Source organism: Trichosurus vulpecula, chromosome 3 (genome assembly GCF_011100635.1).
Source record: "Trichosurus vulpecula isolate mTriVul1 chromosome 3, mTriVul1.pri, whole genome shotgun sequence".
Lineage (NCBI taxonomy): Eukaryota > Metazoa > Chordata > Mammalia > Diprotodontia > Phalangeridae > Trichosurus > Trichosurus vulpecula.
The window spans coordinates 243,737,763-243,761,867 of record NC_050575.1 but is presented as its reverse complement, the minus strand read 5'-3'; the positions used below and the strand labels follow the sequence as shown (position 1 = coordinate 243,761,867).

Below are 24,105 nucleotides of genomic sequence, written 5' to 3'. Positions count from 1 at the left end.
TGGTAATCACTGTCTTAGCCATACAGAGAGCTTCCAATGACAAGGGAAAAAAGTGGGGATAATCCCTGTGCAGAAGCTATAAGTCTGTGGATGAGTTTAGAATCAGGGCTCATCAAAGAGAAGAGGCAAGAAGAAGGAAAAATAGGATTTCAGATACTTTTGCTCTTTCCAGCTCCCTGCTTCATGGCAATTGTGATTCTCTTTGTAAGAATCTGAAGACAAAATGATGGACATAGATATCTTAGTGAGTATGCAAGGACTATGATCCTACAATTCTCTCAGGTGGGATATAAAAATGATGGAGAGAGAAGAGATTGAGTATAGATTTAGCACTATGTTAAACTTTGGGGATACTAATACAAAAGCAAAGACAATCCCTACCCTTCAGGAGCTTACAGTCTAATGGTAGAAACAACTTGTACAGGAGAGTTGTGGGCAGGGAGAGGTACTTTGGTCAAGACAGTTACAAGGATGGTGAATTTGACCATAGGGGAGTAAATTGATATATTCCATTCAGGAAAAAATAAGAAAGTTGATGTGAAACACAAACCATAGTTCCAGAACTGGAGGTGAGGAGGGAAGGAAGGAAAGGGTTCAATGAAGACAGATGATTAGCAAAGAATCTGTGTAAGAGGTGATGGGAGAGAAAAAAGTGAAGTAAAGCATGGCTGGGGCTTTCATGAAATAACAACAGCCAACATTTATATAGTTAGTATTTTAAAGTTTGCAAAACACTACAAATATCATCTTATTTTAATCTCACAACCACCTTGAAAGGTAGGTCTTATTGTAATTCCCATTCCTATCTCCCTTGTACCTTTCCTATCTTCTTACACCTTACTCCTCCCCCTCTTCCCATTCTCTTTGATCCAGTAACACTAGTCTCTTGGCTGTTCCGTGAACCAGACACTCTCATCTCTTTACTCTGGGGCACGTTCTTTGGCTGTCCCTCCATGTTTGGAACTTCTCCCTCCTAAACTCCTCCTGCCAATTTCCCTTGTTTCCTTTAAATCCCAACTAAAATCCTATCTTTAACTCAGAGTCTTTCCCAACCCCTCTTAATTATAGCGCCTTTCCTCTGTTAATTATTTCCTATTTATCTTGTATATAGCTTGTTTGTATATATATGTTTGCATGTTGTCTCCTTCATTAGATTGTAAACTCCTTGAGGGCAGGGACTTTCTTGTGCCTCATTTTGTATGTGCAGTGCCTGGCACATAATAGGCACTTTTAATAAACATTTATCGATTAATTTTATAGATAAGGAAACTGAGGCAAATAGAGGGTAAGTGAATTGCCTAGGGTCACAGAGCTAGTAAGTTTCTGAGTCTACTTTTGAACTCAGGACCTCTTGACTTCAGGTCCACAGTTCTATCCACTGAGCCAACTAGCTGTACCCTAGAGAAGCAGTTACCAATCAAGAGAGTGGAGCCCCAGGTCCAAAATTCTTCCAGGTGTGGGCTTTGGTGTGAATGGCCAGGCAAGGTTGTTGTAGAGGAGGTGTCTAGGAATTAGGGGGAGCCCTTAAAAATCTCAGCTCAGGAAAGTATTGCTTAAGTATTGCTTTCTCTCCCTCACTTCCACCTATTAAGAACCTTCTCTTCCTCTAAGGCCTCAGCTTAAGTGACACCTCCCTCATGAATCCTTCCCTTACCTCTACATGGAAAAGTGGTATTTTTCTCCTCAACTCTGACATGAGAACCTTTCCCAGACTGAACCACATTAATTGATGTACAATATGTAATTTATGTAATTCTATACACATACTGTAATCTAGTATTACAGATTTAGAGTTGAAAAGTACCTATGATATAATTTAGTCTGACCCCCTCTTTTTACAGATGAAGGGACCGAGACTCAGAGAAACAAAAAGACTTGTCCAGGATCACTCAGTAAATAGAAGAGCTGAAATTTCAGTGCGGACCCTCTACCCCCAAATTCAACACATTTTCCATTGTGCCACATCACACTGTGTTCTCACTACTGATATTTATTGTCTTTTCCCTTCAACAATATTGGGTTTATGGGTGGACAAAATTCTTTATATCTCAGGCTTTTTTGGTTCTGAAAAGGATCCTTAATGATATCACATTATTTCAAAGCAGAAAGGAAAACCAAGACTAAAGTCCTGATTTTAAACGTGGCCTCAGTAACTATCTGTGTGCCCCCAGGCCAGTTACTTAACCTCTGTTTGCCTCAGTTTCCTCTTCTATAAAATGGGGATAATAATGTTATTGAGGATCAAAAGAGATTATATTTATAAAGTGCTTAGAACAGTGCCTGGCATGCAGTAGGTGCTATATAAATACTTATTCTCTCTCTCCCCCCAAACCCATTCCTTGTAACTATCCAGGTCTTGCTTCTCCCACTCCACCCCCCTCCCCTGACTGATAGATGCAATTAAAAATGTAACTACTGAGCATTTACCATTACTGGCCCGCTGCTTTATCGTTAGCATCTGTTCTCCTGACAACTTTGCTTTCTTCATGGCTGATGTGGCTCGTGGGCATCCTGATAGACTGTAGGCAACAAGAACATAAATAGCCTATTAATAACAGGTACTAGCATATCCGTTAAAGCACAATGTGATAAGGCAACAAGAGCTATTCATCAGGTCCATCATTCCCGATTTCTCACTCATATCTATCTTTACAGAATGAGCCCTAACAGCTTACTGGTAACAGTGAAGGACTTAGTTAGATCATCTCCAAGCCTATACAATCAGGCTAGCTTGCGTTTAATGGCACAGTGGGCTCAGATGACCACTGGGCTACAAATTCCAATTCTGTTATTACCAGGGTAACCTTGGCCAACTCCGTGGGACTCATTTTGCTCATCTGTAAAACGAAGGCGTCAGACTAGATAGCCTGAAGTCCCTTCCAACTCTGTATATATAATATAATCTTATTAGAATCTAAATGGATTACCTGTTCTGACACTAAATGCCCTCATATTTCCACGCTTTTCTAGTTCTGTATCTTAGCTTTTTTTCCCATTCCTTCATCAGCCATCACTTTTCCATTCTAAGTAACCTCAGAACACAGCCCTTCAGATGCATCAATTATCAAAATGAGATTCTATCCATATGTGACCCTGATCCTCCCAAATGAAAAATGTTCTCTCTCTTTCTTTCAATGTTCCTGGAGCATTTCTTCATGGTACTTTCCTTTGATCTTTTAACCTTCTCTTCTGTGTTCTAGCAGGTGTACCCAAGAAGTGTACCACTGCTTTCTCTTGTGTATGTGTTGACATAATTTGGAGGGCCTCCTAATAACTCAAATACTATGTGCATGTAAAGTACATATTGAAGTAATTTGGAGATTCTTAATTCTTGCCTCTAGTTCCTCTTTCTCTGCTGGGATCTTGATAGAGATCTTTTTCTGCAAATGTTGCTCAGGAAAACAATTTTGTGGAAGCCAACATGAATAAGATGTGAATTCATTCAAAAGCATCACTATATCCAGAGCAGTTTTTTTTGTCATTAAGTATTTTCTCTTACTTCTATTATACAACATCATAGATCTAGATTTAGCAGGTAGCTCAGAGGCCAATTAACCTAATCCTTCTCCATTTTACAGATGAGAAAACTTAGGCTCAGAGGTAAAACAAGTTGCCAAGGTCACACAGGCACTAAGCACCAGAGGCACAATTTGAACCTAGATTGGTGACTCCAGAGCCAATGCCCCTTCTACTATGATCTTCGGTTCTGGGGATCTGAAGCAGTTGTTGTTTTTAACTTTGTTAATGGCTCCTCAGACATTTAAAAATAAAGCTGGCAGGTCCTCCTCTATAACTCTTCTCAGTCCATGCATTTGTTTCTCCTGGCTGCCCCTAGGGACCACGGGACAGGGCTAGTCCAGAAAGGTGGTTTTCTTGACTATTCTATGGCATAAAGTCAGGGACCAGAGGAAAAAACCATGTGCTAAGGAAGACAATATCCAGGGGTCAGAAAACCAAGAAGAGAGTTTGCAAGAATGGACCTTGAAGGCAGTATGTAAGTAGGTCACTGTGGCAGGGGCTGCAGGCCTCTGGTGGGTCTACATTACAATGATACATGGCCAGATAGATCAGAAACCAGCAGATGAGCCCTTCTTCCTCCTGAGGCAGGGGGACAAGAGGGACCTGAAAGATTCCCTAAGTCTTTGCTGGGAAGTCCAAACAAAATAAAATGAAGTTAGTTCTCCCAGCATTCACTGAACTGATCAGGCCTCAATTAATAAACCATTTCAGTTTGGGGCTTCACAATTTAGAGGGGCTCTGGAGAGTTTAGAGAATAACGGATTTAGTAGAGGTTGGAAAACTAGTCTTGGAGAGGAAAAAAAGAAAAACAAAACAAAAAGAAAAACAACTGAAGAAAGCTCCCAAATAGATTAATGGCGCCCATGCTGATTTCCTAATGAATTCTACAATAGAACACTGAACAGTTTGGAACCTAAAAATAGGATCCTATATGAAGCCGAATCTCCATTTCATAATGCCTGATTTTTTTTTAAAGTGAAGAATAAATTCTTTGCATTGTTTTCAAAAAAGTAAACAAAAACAAAACTCCTTTAAGCAACGAAAAACTTCTTTAGGCTATGAAAGAACTCTATCTTGCCCTGCTCATCTAGATATCAAATTTATCCAGGTCTTTTTTGCTCTTCAGAAGCTCTTCAATGTTACTCTAACTATACACAGCATACAATATAGAATTGTAAATGGCAGAGGTCCTGTCCATGGCTGTACTATGTTATAAATACTGTATCCCACTAAAGTTCCTGGTTTAAGGATTTAGAACTGAAAGGGACCTTAACAACATCTAGTCCAACTTTTTATTTTACAAATGAGGAAACTGAGGTCTGGGAGGTGGAGTTGAACTGTATTGGGACAGAGGTTTCTGCCAATGAATACAGTCAGTCCTTGGTCCATGTCACAGTTGAGATTCTTAGATTTTTTTTTTTTGGATCAGACTTGTGAGTTCATGGGTATAGAGATGTTCTGGTGAGGAGCTTTCTTTGTAAATAAAGATCAACACCTTTTCTGTAGTTTTTAGTCTTAGAGAGCAGTTTGGCACACTAACAGCCTAGGCAACGTAACCAGGATCACATAGCTAGTGTCTCAGAGGTGGTACTTGTACCCAATTGTTCCTTACTCCTTGGCTGACTTTCAGTACTTCACTATGCTGATTCTTAGATTACAGGGTCATAAATTTAGAGGTGAATATGTCCTTAGTCACCCAGATCTAAGCCCTAATTTTACAGATGAGCCAATTGAGATCATAAAGGACTAAATGTCTTGCTACAAGGTCACAAATCTACTATATGGTAGAACTGTGACTGCAATTCAGGCCCTCTAATTCCAAAACTAGAAGTCTTCTCATTTGGAATGCACAAAATTTTACATATACTGGTTATTTATATATATAATATATATGCATGTATGAATATGTATACACACACGTGTATATAATACATAAATATATACACATGCTGTATATGTATATGTACATATATACTGCCAGTATACGTACATATACTATATATATGTATATATATCTGCATATATGTCGATATCTATATCTATCTATAATAAGTTTCATCCAAGAAATGACTAAGGAACTAAAAAGTCTTGGTTAACTATTTATAGTCTTAGATAATTGCCTGAGGTAACAGGGTAAGTGACTTACTCAAGGTCACACAGTCAATATGTGCAGAGGTAGTACTTGAATCTTGGTTTTTTTGACTCTTGGGTTGCCTTTTAACCTGCTATGCCATGCCTACTATGCCATATACTCTTTTTAGATCACAAGATCGTACATTTAGAAGTGGAAGAGATGTTAGAAGTTGCCTAGATCTAACCCTCTTCATTTTACAGATGATACAACTGAGGCCTTGAAAGATTAAGTGACTTACTTAAAGTCACATAAATATTACATGGTAGAACTGGAATTGGAACCCAGGTCTTCTGGCTCCAAATCCAGAAATATTCCCATTTGTAGTAAATGAAATTGATAAAGACTGAGAAAGTATAATCTGAGCATATTGATTTATTAGCAAGGCTAACATTTGTACAACAAAACGTGCCTAAGGCCCCTCAGTAAGGCACAAGGACACTATTTGGCAATTAATAAAGCTTTCTTATACTCAGTAATGAGGTACTAATCAACTTAAGCAATATTGAGTAACGTGAGAATTCTCCCTTTCTGATTGGCTATAGTTTTACAAATCTCGTGGTTATTTCAAGAATATCCTGATACATTCCGTGGTAATTACAAAAACATCACAAGATGTATGGAACATCTTGTAGTCAGCACCTACTAACTCAATTTCCCAGAATTATATCAACATCTTAATTTCCCCATAATCAAAGCAAAACCTAGCTCACAAAATGGAAGACAATCATGAAATGGAAAGAACCAAACAAAATGGAGTTAATTTTGGATTCCACAATTGCCATACACAAATATATGTGTGTTTACTGTGTGTACATAGACACTAAATAACTAGATTTGAGGGATTACAATTTTATAAAAAAAAAAGGACAAAAGAACTATACAGTCTCCACTGGTTTATATTAAGAGTCTAGGTATATGGGTTGGACTAAATGGCCACTGAGATTCCTTCCAACTATTATTCTATGTCTAAATTCTGTTATTCTATGGTTCTGTGTTATAGTTAATATTGAGTAGTAGTTCTTGTGACATGACATATTTTAATCTTGAACTCGTATGTCCTTCATCTTATCTGCACCAAATGGAGCATCATGCATACTTACTTTTAAGTCAAATAATTTTGTTTGAAAATTTGTCAATACATCTTAAAAAGGTTAAGAGTCCTGGGGGCACTGAGAGGTTAAGGGATTTGCCCAGGGTCACACAGCTTATCTATATCAGAGATGGAACTTGAACCTAGATCTTACCAATTCCAAGGCCAGCTTTGTATTCACCATGCCATGTTGGCCTTTTAAAAAATACTTAAATATAATTTATGTGTATATGTAACTAAGTTATAAAATTGATTGCCCCTGGAAACTTTATAAGTTTCAGAGCACATGCCCATCTTTATTAGTAGAGAGAGTTGTTTAATGTTCTATTTTTTTAAAAGTTAATTTAATAAGCTCCAACTTTTAAATTAATCCTTAAATCAAATTTTGGAGGTTGGGGAGGAAAAAGAGAAGAAATGACCTTTTCTATTGTGCTTCCCCCCTCCTACATTTAGCTCAAATCAGATAAAATAATACATCATTTTGAGTGCTGACAGAAGTGGGAAAACATATGAGAATGTCAGTATATTCACCTTATAATTTAAGAAGTCTCTTGAATGCTTCCAGTGTGCCTGAGTGTTTAACTTTGAAATTGCAAGGGTGTGGAGGTTTAGGTTCCCTTTCCTAATCATTGACTCTGACATTTCTGTCAAGCTGTTTAACTTGGAACATTATCTTACCAATTCAGAAAAGAAGAGGGGTAAAGGGAGTATAGTAATATATGTGTGTGTGTGTGTGTGTGTGTGTGTGTGTGTGTGTGTGTATGTATGTATGTATATTTTTAAAAGTTCTGATTGTAGTAGCCTTTAATAAAGCCCTTCATAATCTGGCTCCTACCCGCCTTACAGACTGATCACTCATTATAATTCACTCCACATTTTAATTCTTTGTACAGTACTTCTTTCGGTCCACTATTGCCTATACATCAATCCATCAGTCAATCAGCAGTCATACTTCATCTTCACAAGTCCATCCAATCACCCAGCTGCCGAGGCCATTTTACCATCGGCCTGCTTCTAGCTGCTGAGTGAGATAGTGAGAGAATAAAGTGTGAAGACTTCACAGGGAATACACATCTATATCTATATCTAAAATGTTTGAGAATCAATATTCAGAGAAAAGAGAAATGGGATAAGTTTGAGTCCATGAGAATCTGATTACTCAGCCTTTAGGAATGTCTTTTTCTTTTCCCTCAAGTTTTTGTTCTTTCTTCTGGTTCTGGTTTAAAGATTTACCTGATGAGAATAAGGTCACTGTGACCCGCTTTTCTTTTACTGTAAGAAGAGGAGAGGGTCTCCCATCTCCCCTTACCTTATTCTCTTCCTTTAGATTTATAGATGTGACCTCAGCAATAATCATTAAACAGGGAAGGTGGGGGTTAGATTGTCTGTGCTTGGTTTTCTGGGTTTCTTTGTCTAGCTTTTAGCGCTCAGATTGTAAGCCCGCCTCCTAGCTAATGGTGAGAAGGGGCAGAGGCCGGTGGGATTTTCTTGCCGTTTGGAGTATATTTATTGTTGCTTTGATTCCTTGTGCTTTGCCTCCTCCTGCTAGCCCCATTCTGGCAGAGGACACCCTTTTCTCAAGAACTGAATAAAATTTATTTCTGTTCCCACTCTGAGATAGCTCCTTATTAAAAATTATATTTTTTATAATTGGTGAGGGTCTTTCACCCCACACACTGCTATCCTGCTTTTCTCCCTGCCTTGACCAGACCTGGACCTCCATACCCTGGATTTTTACAATCCAGGTTCCAGTCCCTGGGGAAGTTAATTCACTCAGCTTTGGAGCTTGGTTCCATCTGCTGGCACTTGTGTTCTGTTGCTACAACTTTTGAGAGAACAAGATCTCCATCGAGCCATGCATGATGAGGCATTGGCAGTGAACTTTAATAGAAGGGACCAATTATTAGAGATGAAAAAAGATAAGAGGAATGGTTTGGAATTAAATGATCTAGCTTTTGTTTTACTTCTATTTCAGGGAGGGAAGGGAGAGACAGAGGGAAGGGAAGCCATAAATCATGACAAAATTAACTTGTAACAAGACATGTGAAAATTCTTGTGGGTAAGATCTGGTGGAATTTTGCCAAGAATAAATTCTGCAAAATTATCCTAATTTTCTCTTATGAAATAATAATATTTATATAGTATTTACTGTGTGCCAGGCACTATACTAAGCACTTTAATTTATTATCTCATTTGAGAAAATAAAGATCATAGCTTTTTATACTCATCATCCCAACTTCCTTAGTTGCCTCTCCCTTCTGACTGGAGGGCTGGAGGGAGGTGCAATAAATTTCCAAAGCCTCCCTTTATAGAGGGTTTGGAATTTTCCAGGTAACTCCAATTTTCTTTCCATCAGCTTCTATGTTTGGTTTCTACTCCATGGAACATCATGTCCCTGAACCTGGTGTCTGGTATTTCCCCCTCTCATTTCCTCCCAGCCTTTGCCGATCTTTTCAGTTTCCTTTTGTGTATTGTCTTCTCCTATCAGATTGTAAACTCCTTGAGGGCAGGCATTGTATTTTTAATTTTTTAATTTTAAATTTGAATCCCCAGTGCTTAGTACAGTGCCTGGCATGTAGTGGGTGATTAATAAATGTTTATTCAATTAAATTGATTTGAATCATTGAATTATAGATCTCAAGTTGGAATAGATCTCGGAGTTTATCAAGTCCAATCTCCTCATTTTTCAGATGAGGAAACTGAGGCTCAGAGAGGTTGCAACTTGCTCAAGGTCACATAGCCAGTATGAGTCACAGGCAAGATTTGAACCCAGGTCCTCTGACTCCAGTGACAAGACTGGTAAACAAGAGAAAGTGATAGCTGTAGTTTATTTAGGTAGCTAAAATTTAGAGAGGGCCTCACTATTGTCTCAGTGGTATAGAGCTGAGAGGCAAAAAGACAACATCAGTCCATGGGAAGGAATGTAAGTCTCACTGTTCTAGAAAGCCCAGTTTTGCATTCATATGGATATGCATATACTTTATCACATTCCTAGGCATATTTTACTATTCACTGAAACAATGAAGTCAAGAACATATTCAGGAAGCTTGTTGTTGAAATGGGACTTAGTGAGTGATTCAAACTCAAATGATGACTCTGGCATCTTTCCCATGCTTTATATGACCCCGCCCTGTTATTTCATATCTGAGCAGCTACATCTGTATTTTAATAGTTTATCGAGATGAATCCTTCTAATGCACAGCTATGACGTCACTCCCCTACCAAAAAGTCCACAGTGCCCCACTGCCCACCTAATAAAGTCCCAACTTCTTAATTATCATTGAAGATTCTGCACAATTTTGTTATAGCAAATTCCCAGCATTAAAATAATAATAATGATAAATTTCCAGCACAATATTAACATTTATGTAATTTACAGTTATCTCATTTGATCCTCACAACAACCTCGTGTCTCACAGGCAATAAATGTCTGAAGCCAAATTTGAACTCAGGTCTTCCTGACTCCAGGCCTAGTACTCTACCCACTGTACCATCTCACTGTCCAAGATATTAGTGAGTGTTCATCTTTGTTTGTTGCTGTTTAGTCATTTTTCAGTTGTGTCCAAACCTTTGTTGTGGTTTTCTTGGCAAAGATACTGGAGTGGTTTTGCCATTTCCTTTTCCAGCTCATTTTATGGATGAGGAAACTGAGGCAAACAGGATTTAGTGATTTGGCCAAGCTCACACAGTTAGTAAGTTTCTGAGGCCAAATTTGAACTCAGGAAGAGGAGTCTTCCCTACTCCAGGCCTGGCACTCTATCCACTGCACCACCTATCTTCAGTTAGTAAACTGTCTTAAATTCCCAGGATAATAATAATGATGGTAACAGCAACTTATATTTATATTGTACTTACTATGTACCGTGCACTGTACCAAGAAGTTTGCAATTATTATCTCATAATAGGTTAAGTGACTTGTCCAGGGTCATACAGCTAGTGTTTGAAGCCACATTTGAACTCATTTAGCCACCTCTGTTATCTCACAAGTTTTCGTCCAGTTTATAACTCTGATAACCTGGATTACTTACTATCGTCTGATCTCATCCCACCTTTGCCCAGCTCTGTGAGTCTGTTCACACAGTCTCTTAGTCTTCTCTTCTATCTCTGTCTGTTGAATTCTCTATTACTCAAGGCCCCATTTCAAAGCTTCTTTTTTCATGAAGTTTTCCCTTAGCCCCTGAAATGGAAGTGGATCTCTCACAACAGTCGATTTTTACCTTTCCCGTTCTCCTCCTTCCTATTAGATTGTAAAGTCCTTGAGGGCAGTGTGGAGTGGCTAGAGTTGGCAAGACCTGGGTTTAAGTTTCACCTCTGGCACTTGTGGCTCAATTTCCTCATTTGTAACAGATAATAATACCTGTAATACCTACCTCACCGGGCTCTCATGAGGCTCAAATGGACTAATTATGTACAGTACTTGGCGAGTCTTAGGGCACTACATATTAGTAGCTATTATTTCCCTAAAACAGCCTTTTACAAAGTTTCTCTCCTATCCAACTCATCCCTTAAACCAATGTCAGAATAATGTTCATTATGCAGAGATCCAATCATATGACTCCTTTGCTCCTGGTTGCTTAGTAAGTCACACACTCAAAGAAACTCAGAGTTGGAAGGACCTCACAGGACACATAGACTAATTTAGATAGTGTGGTCAGTAAAGCACTGGGCCTGGAGTCAGGGGAACTTGATTTCAGATTTAACCTCGGACACCACTGTATGACCTTGGGCTCAGTTTTTCTGTTGCCTCAACTATAAAATAGGGATCATAATAGCATCTATCTCACAGGGTTGTTATGTGGATGAAAAGGGATAATATTTGTAAAGTACTTAGTATTGAGGTTTAGTCTGGTGGGATGGGAGCTGGGACTCTGCCCACCCAGGGATGCCAAAAACTGTTGCAGTTTCATGGTGTGTTGTGGCAGCAGAGTCTCGAAGACCACTTCTAATCCAAGTCCAGGCATTTAGTGAGGATCGATACCCCTCAGAAGCTGGCTAGGTTCCAAGAGGAACCAGCAACTTCAGAGAAGGAAAAAGATGGATTTTTATAGGGTAAAGATACAATTACGTAACAGAAATTATGAATATTAAAAAGGCAGGAGGAGTTTGTCAAGGGATTAGGTGAATAGGTAAGGGTTCCCTTCTATGGTTTAGCGGTCAAACATCCTGGTTGTGCTGCTTTCTGATCAGCTAGCTACTGTAGTTCTGTCTGGTCACGATGGATGGTTAGGTATTATGGTCCTGTCTTGGGCTAAATGGATGATGCCATTATGAGTACAAGAACACACGTGTACAAATTGGATCTAGGGGAAGTAGCTAGCTAGAGGTAGTGGCTATATTGAGTCTGGAGGCCTGTGATGTGGTTAAAGCCAAATTGTATGGTCAAATCAGGATATGCCTGATATTCAGTGGGGCTCATAAGGAAGTTAGAATGCTGGGGCAGTGGGCAGCTTTATTAGGATTCCATCACTTAGCACAGTGAATGGTGCAAAGTAGGTACTTAATAAATCCCCTCTATGGCATGACCAACACATGTGGTCACTTAGCTATCCCCTGAAGGCCTTTGGTGAGGGGGAGCCTCCTACTTCCTAAGGTATCCTATTTCATTTTTGGATAAATCTAATTATTAGGGTGTTTTTTCCTTTACTGAAGCTAATTTGGCCTCTCTGAAACTTTTACAGTCCAGGGGTGGGGAACCTGTGGCCTTGAGGTTCCCCAACCCTGCATTATTTCTGGTTCTGCCCACTGAAGCCAAACATAACTAATCTAAGGTCTTTTCAAGTGCCAACATTTGAAGACACTTATCAAATCTCCCTAAATGTTCTCTTTTCCAGGCTAAACACTCTCCATTCCTTCTCTAGTATGATCTCAAGCTCCTTCACCATCCTGGTCACCCTCATCTCACTCCTCTCCTGCTTTTCTATGTCTTGCTTAAATTGCGGGTCTCTGATTTGAACTTAAAACTACAGATATAGCCTGGTCACAGCACAATATAGGAGGACTTTACATTTATATTTACTCTACATTACTTCTCTCATTCTCTTAATGCAGACTAAGATCACCTTTTTTCTTTTGAATGTCTGAATCAAATTGACAGCAAAGTCTACCACACACACATCTCCTATAGTCTTTTCCAGATGAATGACTGTTTAGTTATATCTGTTCATCTTATACTTTTAAAGTCGATTTTTTCTGAACTTGGTTTTCACATTTATCGCTATTAATTTTCATCTTATTAGATTTGGCCCAACATTCTAGTCTATCAAAAACTTTTGGTTTTCACTCAATATATTAGCTATCCCTTCTACCTTGAGGCTTTTACACATTTGATATGTGCCATTTATGCCTTCATTCAGGTCATGTATAAAAATGTTTAAAAGTACACAATTAAGGACAAATACTGGAGTTCTGAACCAGAAAACTCTTTCCAGGTTGGCAATGGATTGTTATGACTGTAAATGTGACTATTCAATCAATTTGTATCCATATCCATTTAACTGCACTATCTTATGGCTTATATCACTCCACCCTGTACAGAAAGACAGTAATAATAATAGTAATGATGGGGTACAGGCTCTGGGAATGAAGAGGTGAAAGGTGGAGGGGTGCTCGACACCCCAAAATATTGACGCACCAGGTCCTGCCGAAAGAATTCGACTCAAGCCTTCTTAGCCAAAGAAAAAGACAAGATTTATTAGGGACCAGCTACACTGGCCAGATCCTCCAGCAGCCCCGCCATAGGCTAGACTCCTAAAGAATCTGAGCGCCTTGTGAAGGCAGGATGGGATTTAAATACATAAAAGATTGTGGGAAAGATTGAGGGGTTCTCTGGGGTGACTGGTGGGGGGCTTTTGGGATGGTCCTGAGGGGAAGTCTAAGGAAGATAAGGTGGAGCCAGAGTCCAGGATGCAAGAGAATGGGATATCAAGGTTGGGAAGTAACTGAAGGCATGCATATCTAAAGTAACAATAGAGGGAGAGATCTAGGCCTAATAAGAATGCAAGGCTATAGCCTCAGGCTAAAACTGAATCAAGCAGGAAAGAGTCAAGGAGAATTTCTAGAGACAAATTGGCTTTTTTGGGGGTTAGGAAGAAAAGGTCTCTGGGCCTGTACCCCATCAGGAACCCCCTTGAAACCCACCCTGAATCTTCCCATTTGATCTGGCTTTTCATGCCCAAATAGTCTAACCTAGCCCTCCATTGTCTGATTATTTCCAGATTGCCTTTAGCCATTTCCCACCCTGGTTCCCAGCAAAATATCTATATCCAAATCCATTACCCTAGCCCTCCATTGTCTGTCATCTCCAGGTAGCCTTCAGCTATTTCCCACCCTTAATCTGATTCCTGGAGTCGGATCTCTAGTCAGCCCAGTTCCATCAAGATCCTCCTTAGGCTCCTCCTCAAGACCTTCCCTAACCCCTCCTCCCATCCCCCTCAGAACGTCCCCTAGATCCCTGCCACAGCCTTTCTGTACATAAGATCTATCTTGCCTGCGCCAAGGTGCTCAGAGTCAATCCACCTGGCAAGGTGCATGAATGCTCAGACTGATCTAGAGTCTAGCCAATATGGCGAATCTTTAATAAACTTTGTTTTCCTTTGGCTGTAAAAAGGCTTGGGTCAAATTCATTACGCAGGACCCAGCGTGTGGGTATTTTGGGGCCCTGAGCACCCTAAACCTCAACATATGGTTCCCTGACCTCAGCAGTAATAGTAATGATGACAATGACTAGCATTTGTATAGCACTTCTATTAGTCCTCTGCTAAATGCTTTACAGATATTATCTCATTTGATCTTCACAATTACCCTGCATGGTAAGTGCTATTATTTCCATTTTTGACTTAAGGAAACTGAGGCCAACGGAGGTTTAGTGACTCACCCAGGGTCACACAGCTAATACTGCCTAAGGCTGAATTTGAACTCAGGTCTTCCTGACTCTTTGCCCTGAACTCTATCCCCTGCTGCCACCAAGCTGCCCAGCTACTAAAGCATAAAGGACTGTTAAAAAAAACTATGCTGAGATCTTGGTAAATTTATAGCATTCACTTGATATACCAGTCTAATAGAAAATGATTTTTATATATATCTTACTTTTCATAGAGTCATGTTGGCTTTTTGTGATGATTACTTCCTTTTCTAAACATTCAGTTTCTGAATATTGCTAGTATTTAGTCAAGTTCACTGGCCTATAGCCTGAACTCCATTCTTCCTTTAAAAGACAAAAATCAAAACCAAGACATTTGTCCTCCCTTCTTCCATCTTGCTGTACCACTCACATTTTCACCACCTTTCCATGGTTATGGGCTCTTATAACCCTGGTGGAGAGTTCATTGAGATCTCATGACCCATTAAATGCAGGGCACCTGGGTGCTCTGTTACTATCCTCCCACTTTTCTGGGGCATTAACCTCCTATTAGCCACTTGTGTCCTTTCCAGGTCAAATATCGTTCTTTTTTGGCAGAGGGGACAAAGTATCTAAGTACTTCTACTCTATCTACCTTATCTATCCATCCAGGGCAGCAGTCTCATGCCTTCTTTGGTATTTAGTTATATAGTTAAGTATATTTATATTGATTATGTTATGTTATATTAATTATATTAGTATATTATAGTCATATAATTAAAAAAAAAGAACCCATTTTGTTGTTCTTAGCATTTCTAGACATCTCCAGTACATTTCTAAATGTAGGTTGTCCTGAAATAAGATATGCAATGCAAGAAAGATCTGAGTTCAAATGTGGCTTCAGACTAGTCACTGTGTGATCCTGGGCAAGTCACTTTGCCTCAGTTCCTTAGCTGTCAAATGGGGATATACCAGAGAAGGAAATGGCAACTCACTCCCTTATCTTTGCCAAGAAAACTTCATGGACTGAGTCTATGGAGTCACATAGAGTTGGATATGACTGAACACCAACAAAAACATCACAGACACAGTGGAATCTATCAAAGTGCTTTTTCTGCTGCAGAAATAAATCCTTTTAAAAGTCAATAAATGATAAGCTGAGTAGGAAGGAACCTGCATTTGATATGTTTATATGGGAATATATGTTTATGTACACATAAACCACATGTAGACCTATTTATGTACGTACACATATCTACATACACGCATTTCAATCAATTCTGTTATGGTAAAGATGCGGCCTACTGTGGAATATTGCTTGAAAAAACCTGATTGCCCTCTTTTAATCTCTTAATTAATCTGAATGCAGATTATTCTAATAAAAAATTTTATATAGCTGGGACAGTAGGCACATGTAGGTCAGAATAGTACACATTCTTCTTTTGGTCACCCCTTTTTTTTGGCAAGAAAAATTTTGAGTGGACAAGATAGAAGTAGTAAAGCAAACATTAGGTAATACTGCCACCTCGTGGCCAGGTGAACTTTGCTAGCACTTTAAAGAGGAGGCTGGTCATAGAGGATAATCTAGGCTGTTTTCCATCAGCTGTACTTCTGAAACAAAAGAGTAGTAGTTCGGACTGGTAAGCATGGGAGTGTCTAAAAACAATCCTTACCATGTTACAGGAAATCCTAAAATTATCTGCAGTACTAAAGTAGTGTGGAATGATTGCAATCTGCGTCTGTAGAGAGAATACCTATTTAGCCAAAATCATAGCCATTCAGATCAATACAACAAGCATTTATTGACTACCTACTCTGTGCCAGCCACTGTATTAGGTAATAGAAATACTTCCCTCACAACGATCCTGTGAAGGTAGGTAGTACAATCATTTTTTTTTAATGTGAAGACCTGTGATTTCAACCTGTTTTCTCTCTCTTCTCTCTGTTTTTGTCTGTCTGTTTATCTGTGTCATGCATATTTGTAACACACATAACTTAGAGCCACAGAGAGTTGCCTGGGACTTTTCATGGTTAGTATATGCATTGGAACTCTGGGTGTGCTGAAGTCAATTCATACGTGCTTGTAAGAGCCAATTATAACATTTTTGTGTTAGCATTTATACCTAGGAAACTGGAAAATGCTACAAATTAGGGTTTGATTTATTGTTTTGTTGATTGTCTAGACTTAAGAAAGCAATCATGCATTTTTGGAGAGCCAGCTATCAAACATTTACCAACACATCCCTGACTAGAACTGAACTGGCCTTGGAGACTAGCTAACTAACCACTATGACATGATGCCTCTCAAAACTTTGCAGTATAGAGGGATAAGGTTAGCTGAAATTCATAGTCTAGACTTGGAACTTATTGTTTCTATAAAAATATGGTTCCTGGCCTAAATAACTTGGCTTACAAATATTTGAAATAGCATATTTGCAAGATGGGAAGAGCCTATATAAGTAAACTATTATTACAATGCTATTATTATAGCAGTACCTTTAGGAATTGCAACAAAGAGCTATAATTTCCTAGATCATGAGGGGAAAACATAGCTTTACAAAGCCACACTGGGCATCTCGTGTGCCCAAAGAACAGTGTCATGGATGGCTACCCTTTCTATACATAAGTAGAATGGGTCTGAGGGTCAGCTGCTCTACTCAGAAGCCACTCTGGGACACAGGACCTGAACAGGAAGGAGCTACAAGTAATTACCACTCTTCTTGGTGTCCACTTGGCTTTTTTTCACTTTGGCCTGCCATCTCTCAGACATAATCATAAAATGATCTCATTTGAGGTAGGAACTACAGGTATTACTATCTCCATTGTAAAGATAAAGGAGTGGAACCTTGGATACGCAACAGGACTCCACGGCCACACAGCTAGGAAGCTTCAGAGCTGGGATTCCAACCTGTCTTCTGAACTAGTGCTCTTTCTCCTGTGTGCCTCCCATACATCATGATGATGACAGGATGAAAGGATAGGGTTGGTTTAATGCAAAAGCATCCTTAGGATTAGAAAAAGAACTTCTGGAGCCTGACCCACAGAGCACGTATTTGTAGTGCCATTTGATACAATGAATAGCACATGACTTCATTAATCATGGGATTTATGCTTCCCAAACATGACAAAGGAAACTCTTGGCTAATGATGCATAGGTGAGTTAGGGAGTAATTCCCAATCTCCCCTTCCTTCCCACCTCCAATTGATTACACAATTGTAAATGAGCTGAAGGAGGCCCTTTTCTCTTTCCTTTTTTTCCCCCTTCAGGGAACATGAATTCCCCAAGACATGAGGAAGAACAAATTAAAAAGTTGTTTTTAATTTAGACAATAACTCTAGAAAATGACTACTTGTTCATCCTTGTGCTAGGTGCTAGATCTTGTTTTTTCCTCCAAAACATCTGTGACATCTGTTCTTTTCTCTCTATTCTTATGGCCACCCGCTAGTTCAAGCTTTCATCACCTCTCCCCTAGATTATTGCAATAACCTTCTAATTAGTTTCTCTGCCTCAAGTCTCTCCTCATCCCAATCCATTTTCCACATGGTTGTCAAAGTGATTTTTCTAAAATACAAGTCTGGCCGTATAACCTTCCTGCTCAATAAGCTTCCCTGGCATCCAGTTACCTCTAGGATCATATAGAAACTTAGTGCTATTTGCCATTTAAGTGTCTTCATGACTTGGTTCCCATACTATCTTTCTTGCCTTATCACACATTGCTTATTTCTATGTACTTCAGACTCTAGCCATAGAAATCTACTTGTTGTAAATCACATGGAATCCTCTATCTACCATCTCTGTACCTTTTCAAGTCTATCTCCCCTGCCCAGAATGTTCTCCCTCTTCATCTCTACCTCTTAGAATTCCCGCCTTCCTTCAAGATTCATCTCAAATGCATCCATGAGGCCTAGGCTGATCTTCTCAGCCACCACTGCCATTCCCTTCTATCCACTTTGTATGTTATTGTAACCCTGCTTCTAATTCTGTTTCTAATTCTAATTTGTATGTTTTCTTCCATTAGAAAGTTCCTTAAGGTTCCTTAATGACAGAGGCTGTTTTTACTTTTGTGTTTGTATCCCCAGTGTCCTGACACATAGTAGGTACTTAGTAAATGCTTTCTTCTTTGATTAGATCTTTTGAAGTATTAATGACTTTTAAACAAATCAATTAGGAGCTTGAAAAAAAGGCAAGTTAGATATATTTTTCTTAAGAAAATACTTGTCTACCATCTACCAGTTTCCTTTTAATAGCTACATTAAAATCAGATTTAAAATTAAGCCTCTTTAAAATTGTATTAGTTTTGAAAAAAAATTGCCTTTTTGTCCTTGAAAAGCTTACTTAGTGTATCTGTAAAAGGGATTGCTTTAGATGATATCCAAGGTCCCTTCTAGTCCTAAATCCCATGGTTCTATGATATTTATAGGGTACACATGAGGCTAAGTCCTATACAGAATGATTTTTTTTTTGGTTCTTATTCATTTTCCTTACTTCCTCAACTCCTTCCTATATCTATGGATCCTAGTCCTCAGTAATCCATCAAAATCCCTCCAGTTGCTCCAGGTTTATCTGATAATGCATCTCTCTCAAGTATATGAGAGTCAATGTGGGACACTAGAAAGGTTTCTGGTTTGGGGGTCAGAAAGTCTTACTACCTGGGTGACAGGGTAAATGGCTTTCACCACTCTAAGCCTCAGTTTCCCCACACACAAAATACCTACTCTATCAGTGCTCTTATGAGGATCAATAATAGTACGAAAGCACTCTGTAAATTGTAAAGTTGTATAAATAATGATCATTCTAGCCTTGAGTCACCTTCCTAAATCATTATAGTAACACTAACATTTTTTTCTTCTCTGGCTCTGACATCCGCCTTCCCCCCTCCCCCCTGGCCCCATCTCGTCTCACCTGGACTATTGCAATAGTCTGCTGGTTGGTTTCCCTGCCTCCAGTGTTTCCCTGTTCTAATCTTTCTCCTTCACTAGGCTGTCAAATCAATCGTCCTAAAGAACAAGTCTAACCATTTATGTTCTTATTCAATCAGCCCCAAGTGGTCCCTATTGCTAGCAGAATGAAATAAAAAAAAATCTTCGGTTTGGCTTTTAAAGGCTTTCCTTTTCCCTTTCCACACTTCTTATACCTTACTCCACTTTCCTATCCCCTACATCTTCCACAATGCAGTGACACTGGCCCCCCTTCTTCTAACATGAAACTCTAACTCTAGACTCAGAGTATTTTCACTATCTGCTCCCCAAGCGTAGAATTCTCTTCCTCCTTATCTCCACCTCCTGGCTTCTTTTACCTCTCAGCTAAACTCACACCTTCTGCAAGGAGCCTTTCCCTATCCTCTTTAATCTTAGTGTTTTCTTTCTGAGACTACACCTAATTTATTCTGTATATATCTTGTTTATGTGAGGAATGAGGGGTCTTATTAGTAAGGAGGACCACATATTATGAAGCCTGTCATTGTACGGCTCAAAGGGAGGCAGAATAGACATTTCTAGCCTCTTCTTCCCCTGCCCTTCTCGAAGGGGTCTTTGATTCCTGCCAGGAAGGAAAGCAGGAAGTTGGGGCCAGAAGCCACTCTGATCTCCTCAGATAGAGGGGAATATCAGGATAGAAGTACATCTATTTGCTCATTTAAATATTGTTAGTCTAGGACAGGGAAAGAGAACCTGTGGCCTCAAGGCCACATGTGGCCCTCTAGGTCCTCAAGTGTGGCCCTTTGACTGAATCCAAACTTCACAGAAGGGATTTGTTCTGTGAAGTTTGGATTTAGTCAAAAGGCCGAATTTGAGGACCTAGAGGGCCACCTGTGGCCTTGAAGCCACAGGTTCCCCAGCCCTGGTCTCGAGATATAACTGGGTTCAATTTAACTTCTAATCGCTTTGCCATTATTGGGGGGAAGGGAAACCCCAAACTCTATATCCAATTCTTGATCCATTTCCCACCAAATACCAGTTCCAAAACGAATACACATAGCGAACAGCAAAGAAACCTATTTATAAAATAGTAGCAAAACAAATAATAGGAGGTATACGTAGGAGAATAAATACCGGACAACACAGAGTGAAGGAGCTCTCCCATGCGGAATGAGATAAGTCAACTCAGCCAAGAGAGAGTAATAGATTTCACCCAAGAGAAAACTCTTCGCAGTCTCTAACTGGGGACAGGGACCTGATGGAGACTGCCAGCTCCTCTTATGTCTTTCCAGTCTTTTCCTTTAGCAACCTGAATTGAAGATGGCCTCTTCTATCTCCTCTCTTAAAGCTGAAAGCCAGAAGCATCTAAAGTGACTTATGCTTGAAGAGTCCTGAAAAGTACTGAAGGGACCTGCTTACACAAGGCAGGGCATTCATCCCCAGCAATGAGGAGAGAATCTCTTACCTACCAATGGGCTTTGGGACAAGGGTTACATGTGTATGTAGTTGTTTGCATGCTGTCTCACCCATTAGATTATGAGTTCATTGAGAGCAGGGATGTTTTTTTTTATTTTTTTGCCTTTCTTTGTATACTAAGTGTTTAGCACAATGCTGATACATAGCAGGCACCTAACAAATGCTAGTTTACTTCATATTTCTACTTCTCCAGGTCAGGAAATCACAGCATCTCAGAGACAGAAAGGACCACAGAGGCTACCTAGTCCAACTCCTATCTAAATAGGATGCCCCTACACCACATCAGACAAGCCCAGTAACTCTGCATTTGCTTAACAGCTCTAATTTTTAGGAAGGTTTTTTTTTTTACCTCTGTAACTTCTATCCATTATTCCCAGTTCTGCTCCAGGGAACACACAGAACACCTTTATTCCCTCTTCCACCTGACAGACTTCTATATACCTGAAGACATTTATCATGTCCTTCATAAAATTTCCTTGATTCACTGAGCATCCCCAGTTCCTTCGGCTAACCCTCAGATGGCATGAACTTAAGATTCTTTACTATTCTGGTCACCTTCCTGTGGATGCTGTGCAGTTCATCAACGTCCTTCCTAAAATACAGTGCCTCAAACTGAGTACCATACACCAGGCGTTCCCTAGTGCCAGACATGACGCTTCTTCAAGCAGATGATGACTACGTTTGCTTTTTTTTGGCTACCGTGTCACACTGTTGACTCATACCAAGCTTGCAGTGGACCAAGGCCCTCAGATCTTTTTCAGAAAAGCTGCTGTTCTAGAGCTGTCTCCCATTTTGTACTTGTGAAGTCGACTTCCAAGTATTACACTGCTAATAAATTCCATCTTAGCTCCTTCAGTACAATGTTCTAGCTTGTTCAGATAATTTCTGAATACTGATGGCTGTCCTTCAGTGTATTAGCTACTACTATCTTGTGGCATCTGCAAATTTGATATGCAAGTCATCTATACTTTTATTCAAGGCATTGACAAAAATGGTAAACAGCACAACGTTAAGCATAAATTCCTGGAGGACTTCCCTTCTTTGATCATGGATCATTATTAATGACTATGCCTTCCATTTGTCCATTTAACAAGTTCTGAATCAATCTAATTGCATTATTGGCTAGGTTCCCTTTTGTGCACCAAATATTTCTAATTTTTCTGCTTCTTTCCTCAGCTGAATAGTTAGTAACAAGGGCACTGGATGTGAAGTGCCAAAGCAAAAGCTTCAGAGGTCCCCTCTTTATACCTCAGCTTTTCCCTCTATAAATGTGAGTTGGACTAGATCAAGAGTTCTTAATCCGGAGGTGATGAACTTTTAAAAAACATTTTAATAACTGTATTTCTGTATAATTTGTTTCCTTTGTAATTCTAGGTATTGTATTTAATGCATTTTTTAAAAAAAGTAATCTGAGAAGAGGTCCATAGGCCTCTCCAGAGGGTAATACCAAATGGGTACATGATGGTAAAAGGCTTAAAGACCCCTGTACTGGAGGATATCTAAGTCCTTTTTCAATTCTAAACTCTATGCTTTGACTAATTTTTTTTTTTTTTTGCAAAAGGGGGAAGATGAAGCACAAAGATGACTGATACTTTCTAATGTGGAAATTTGGTCTGCTTGAAGAAGATCTGGGCTTAATGAACTGAGAGTGGAGTTATATGGAAAATTCCTTTTTTTCCAAGTAGGAGGGAGCTGTTTGCCATGCCAGTATAAACACACAACTCACTTGTGGATTATGCAGAACAAAATCATGTGGAAACTGAACTATGATGGTGGTGGTGAGGGGGCAGGCTTTAATGGTACTGGGTTTTCCAGTTTTCTTCTGCCACTAATTAGTGGTGTGACTTTGGGCAAGTCACTTAACTTCTTTATAACTGGGCAGAATAATAACTGCTTTCACCGCACAGGGTTGTTATGAGACTTAAATGAAATCATATGTGTATGAGTTCTTTGAAAGTAATGGGTTTTTTTTTTTTACAAAGTAAAGATAAGTATGATTCACTGTGGTATTGTGGAAATTACACTGGACTTGGAATTAGGAGATCTGGGCTTTGCTCCCCATTTTTCTACTTCCTGGCTCTACGACCTTGAGTAAGTTATTTAGTCTCCTGAACTATATAATATAATTGTGCTTGTCCCCAGGCTGTTGTGAGGATGTAAGCTGTTTTGTAACCTTAAAGTATTATGTAAATTTGAATTATTACTATGTTGATATTGTATCTCTAATAAAATGCTAAGTTGATACTTTGTCATGGCCCAGAGATGACTTTGGGCTCCTGAAGACCTGTGGGAGCACATCCTTCTTTAACATCATCTTCACAAGTCCAAGGTCATTTTAGGATATATGATGAAGCATCAAAACAGATAACGTCTCAAGGCACAGAGGGGTGAGATCTCTGTTGGGAAGTATCCACACCAATAAAGTCATGGAGAATATGTCTAGTATCATTCCACCTTTTAGTCTACCTGCCTGGTTTTCAAATGAACTTTAAGATTCCAAGACGAGATATTGGTGGGGTGGGGATGGGACTTATTGGATCAAAACAAATGCTTTTAATGATTCAGCAAATCTTGGGACTTGCAAAAGATCTTTTCTTAAATGTTTCTCCTTAAGCTTTGTACATAAACTTTCAGACACATACACTCTCCAATTGGGATCTCACTGCTATGTATGTTGAATGAATGAATGAAATAGCATTTACTAAGTGCTTGCTATGTGCAAAGTATGATGCTATGCACCAGGGATACAAGTAAAAAAAATAAGATGATCTTTGTCCCCAAGGAGTTCACATCGGGCAATATAAAACATACAGGACTTTTCCGATGCCAGTCAAATGGAAATGCTTCATGGTCCTTTGTGTGCATCAGCAAAATGGATGATGATACCTCTCCTCTAATGGCATTTCCACTGATAAACTCCTATCAGTGTCTGATATTCCATCTAGTGATGTGGATTACAAGCCACCCATTTTTGCCCAGCTGCTGTTATTCTCCAACATGCTGAGGGCTCTTCTCTATTTCTTTTGACATTATAAACATATTAATGGAACATTATAAGAAGCAGCATGGTGAAGGAAGAAAGAACATTGTCCTGGAGCCACAGGACCTGGGATCAAATCTGATTTCTTCTGC

General features: G+C 39.4%; 1 protein-coding gene across 3 annotated transcripts in view; it reads right to left on the bottom strand.

The window, feature by feature from the left end:
• MYT1L (myelin transcription factor 1 like) overlaps positions 1-24,105 on the bottom strand; it is a 314,679-nt gene that overhangs the window by 23,369 nt on the left and 267,205 nt on the right. For all 3 annotated transcript variants that reach the window (XM_036751619.1, XM_036751617.1, XM_036751618.1), the window contains one exon: positions 2,428-2,519. In XM_036751619.1, coding sequence (XP_036607514.1) covers positions 2,428-2,519 — 92 coding nt within the window. The remainder of the gene's footprint in view (positions 1-2,427; positions 2,520-24,105) is intronic.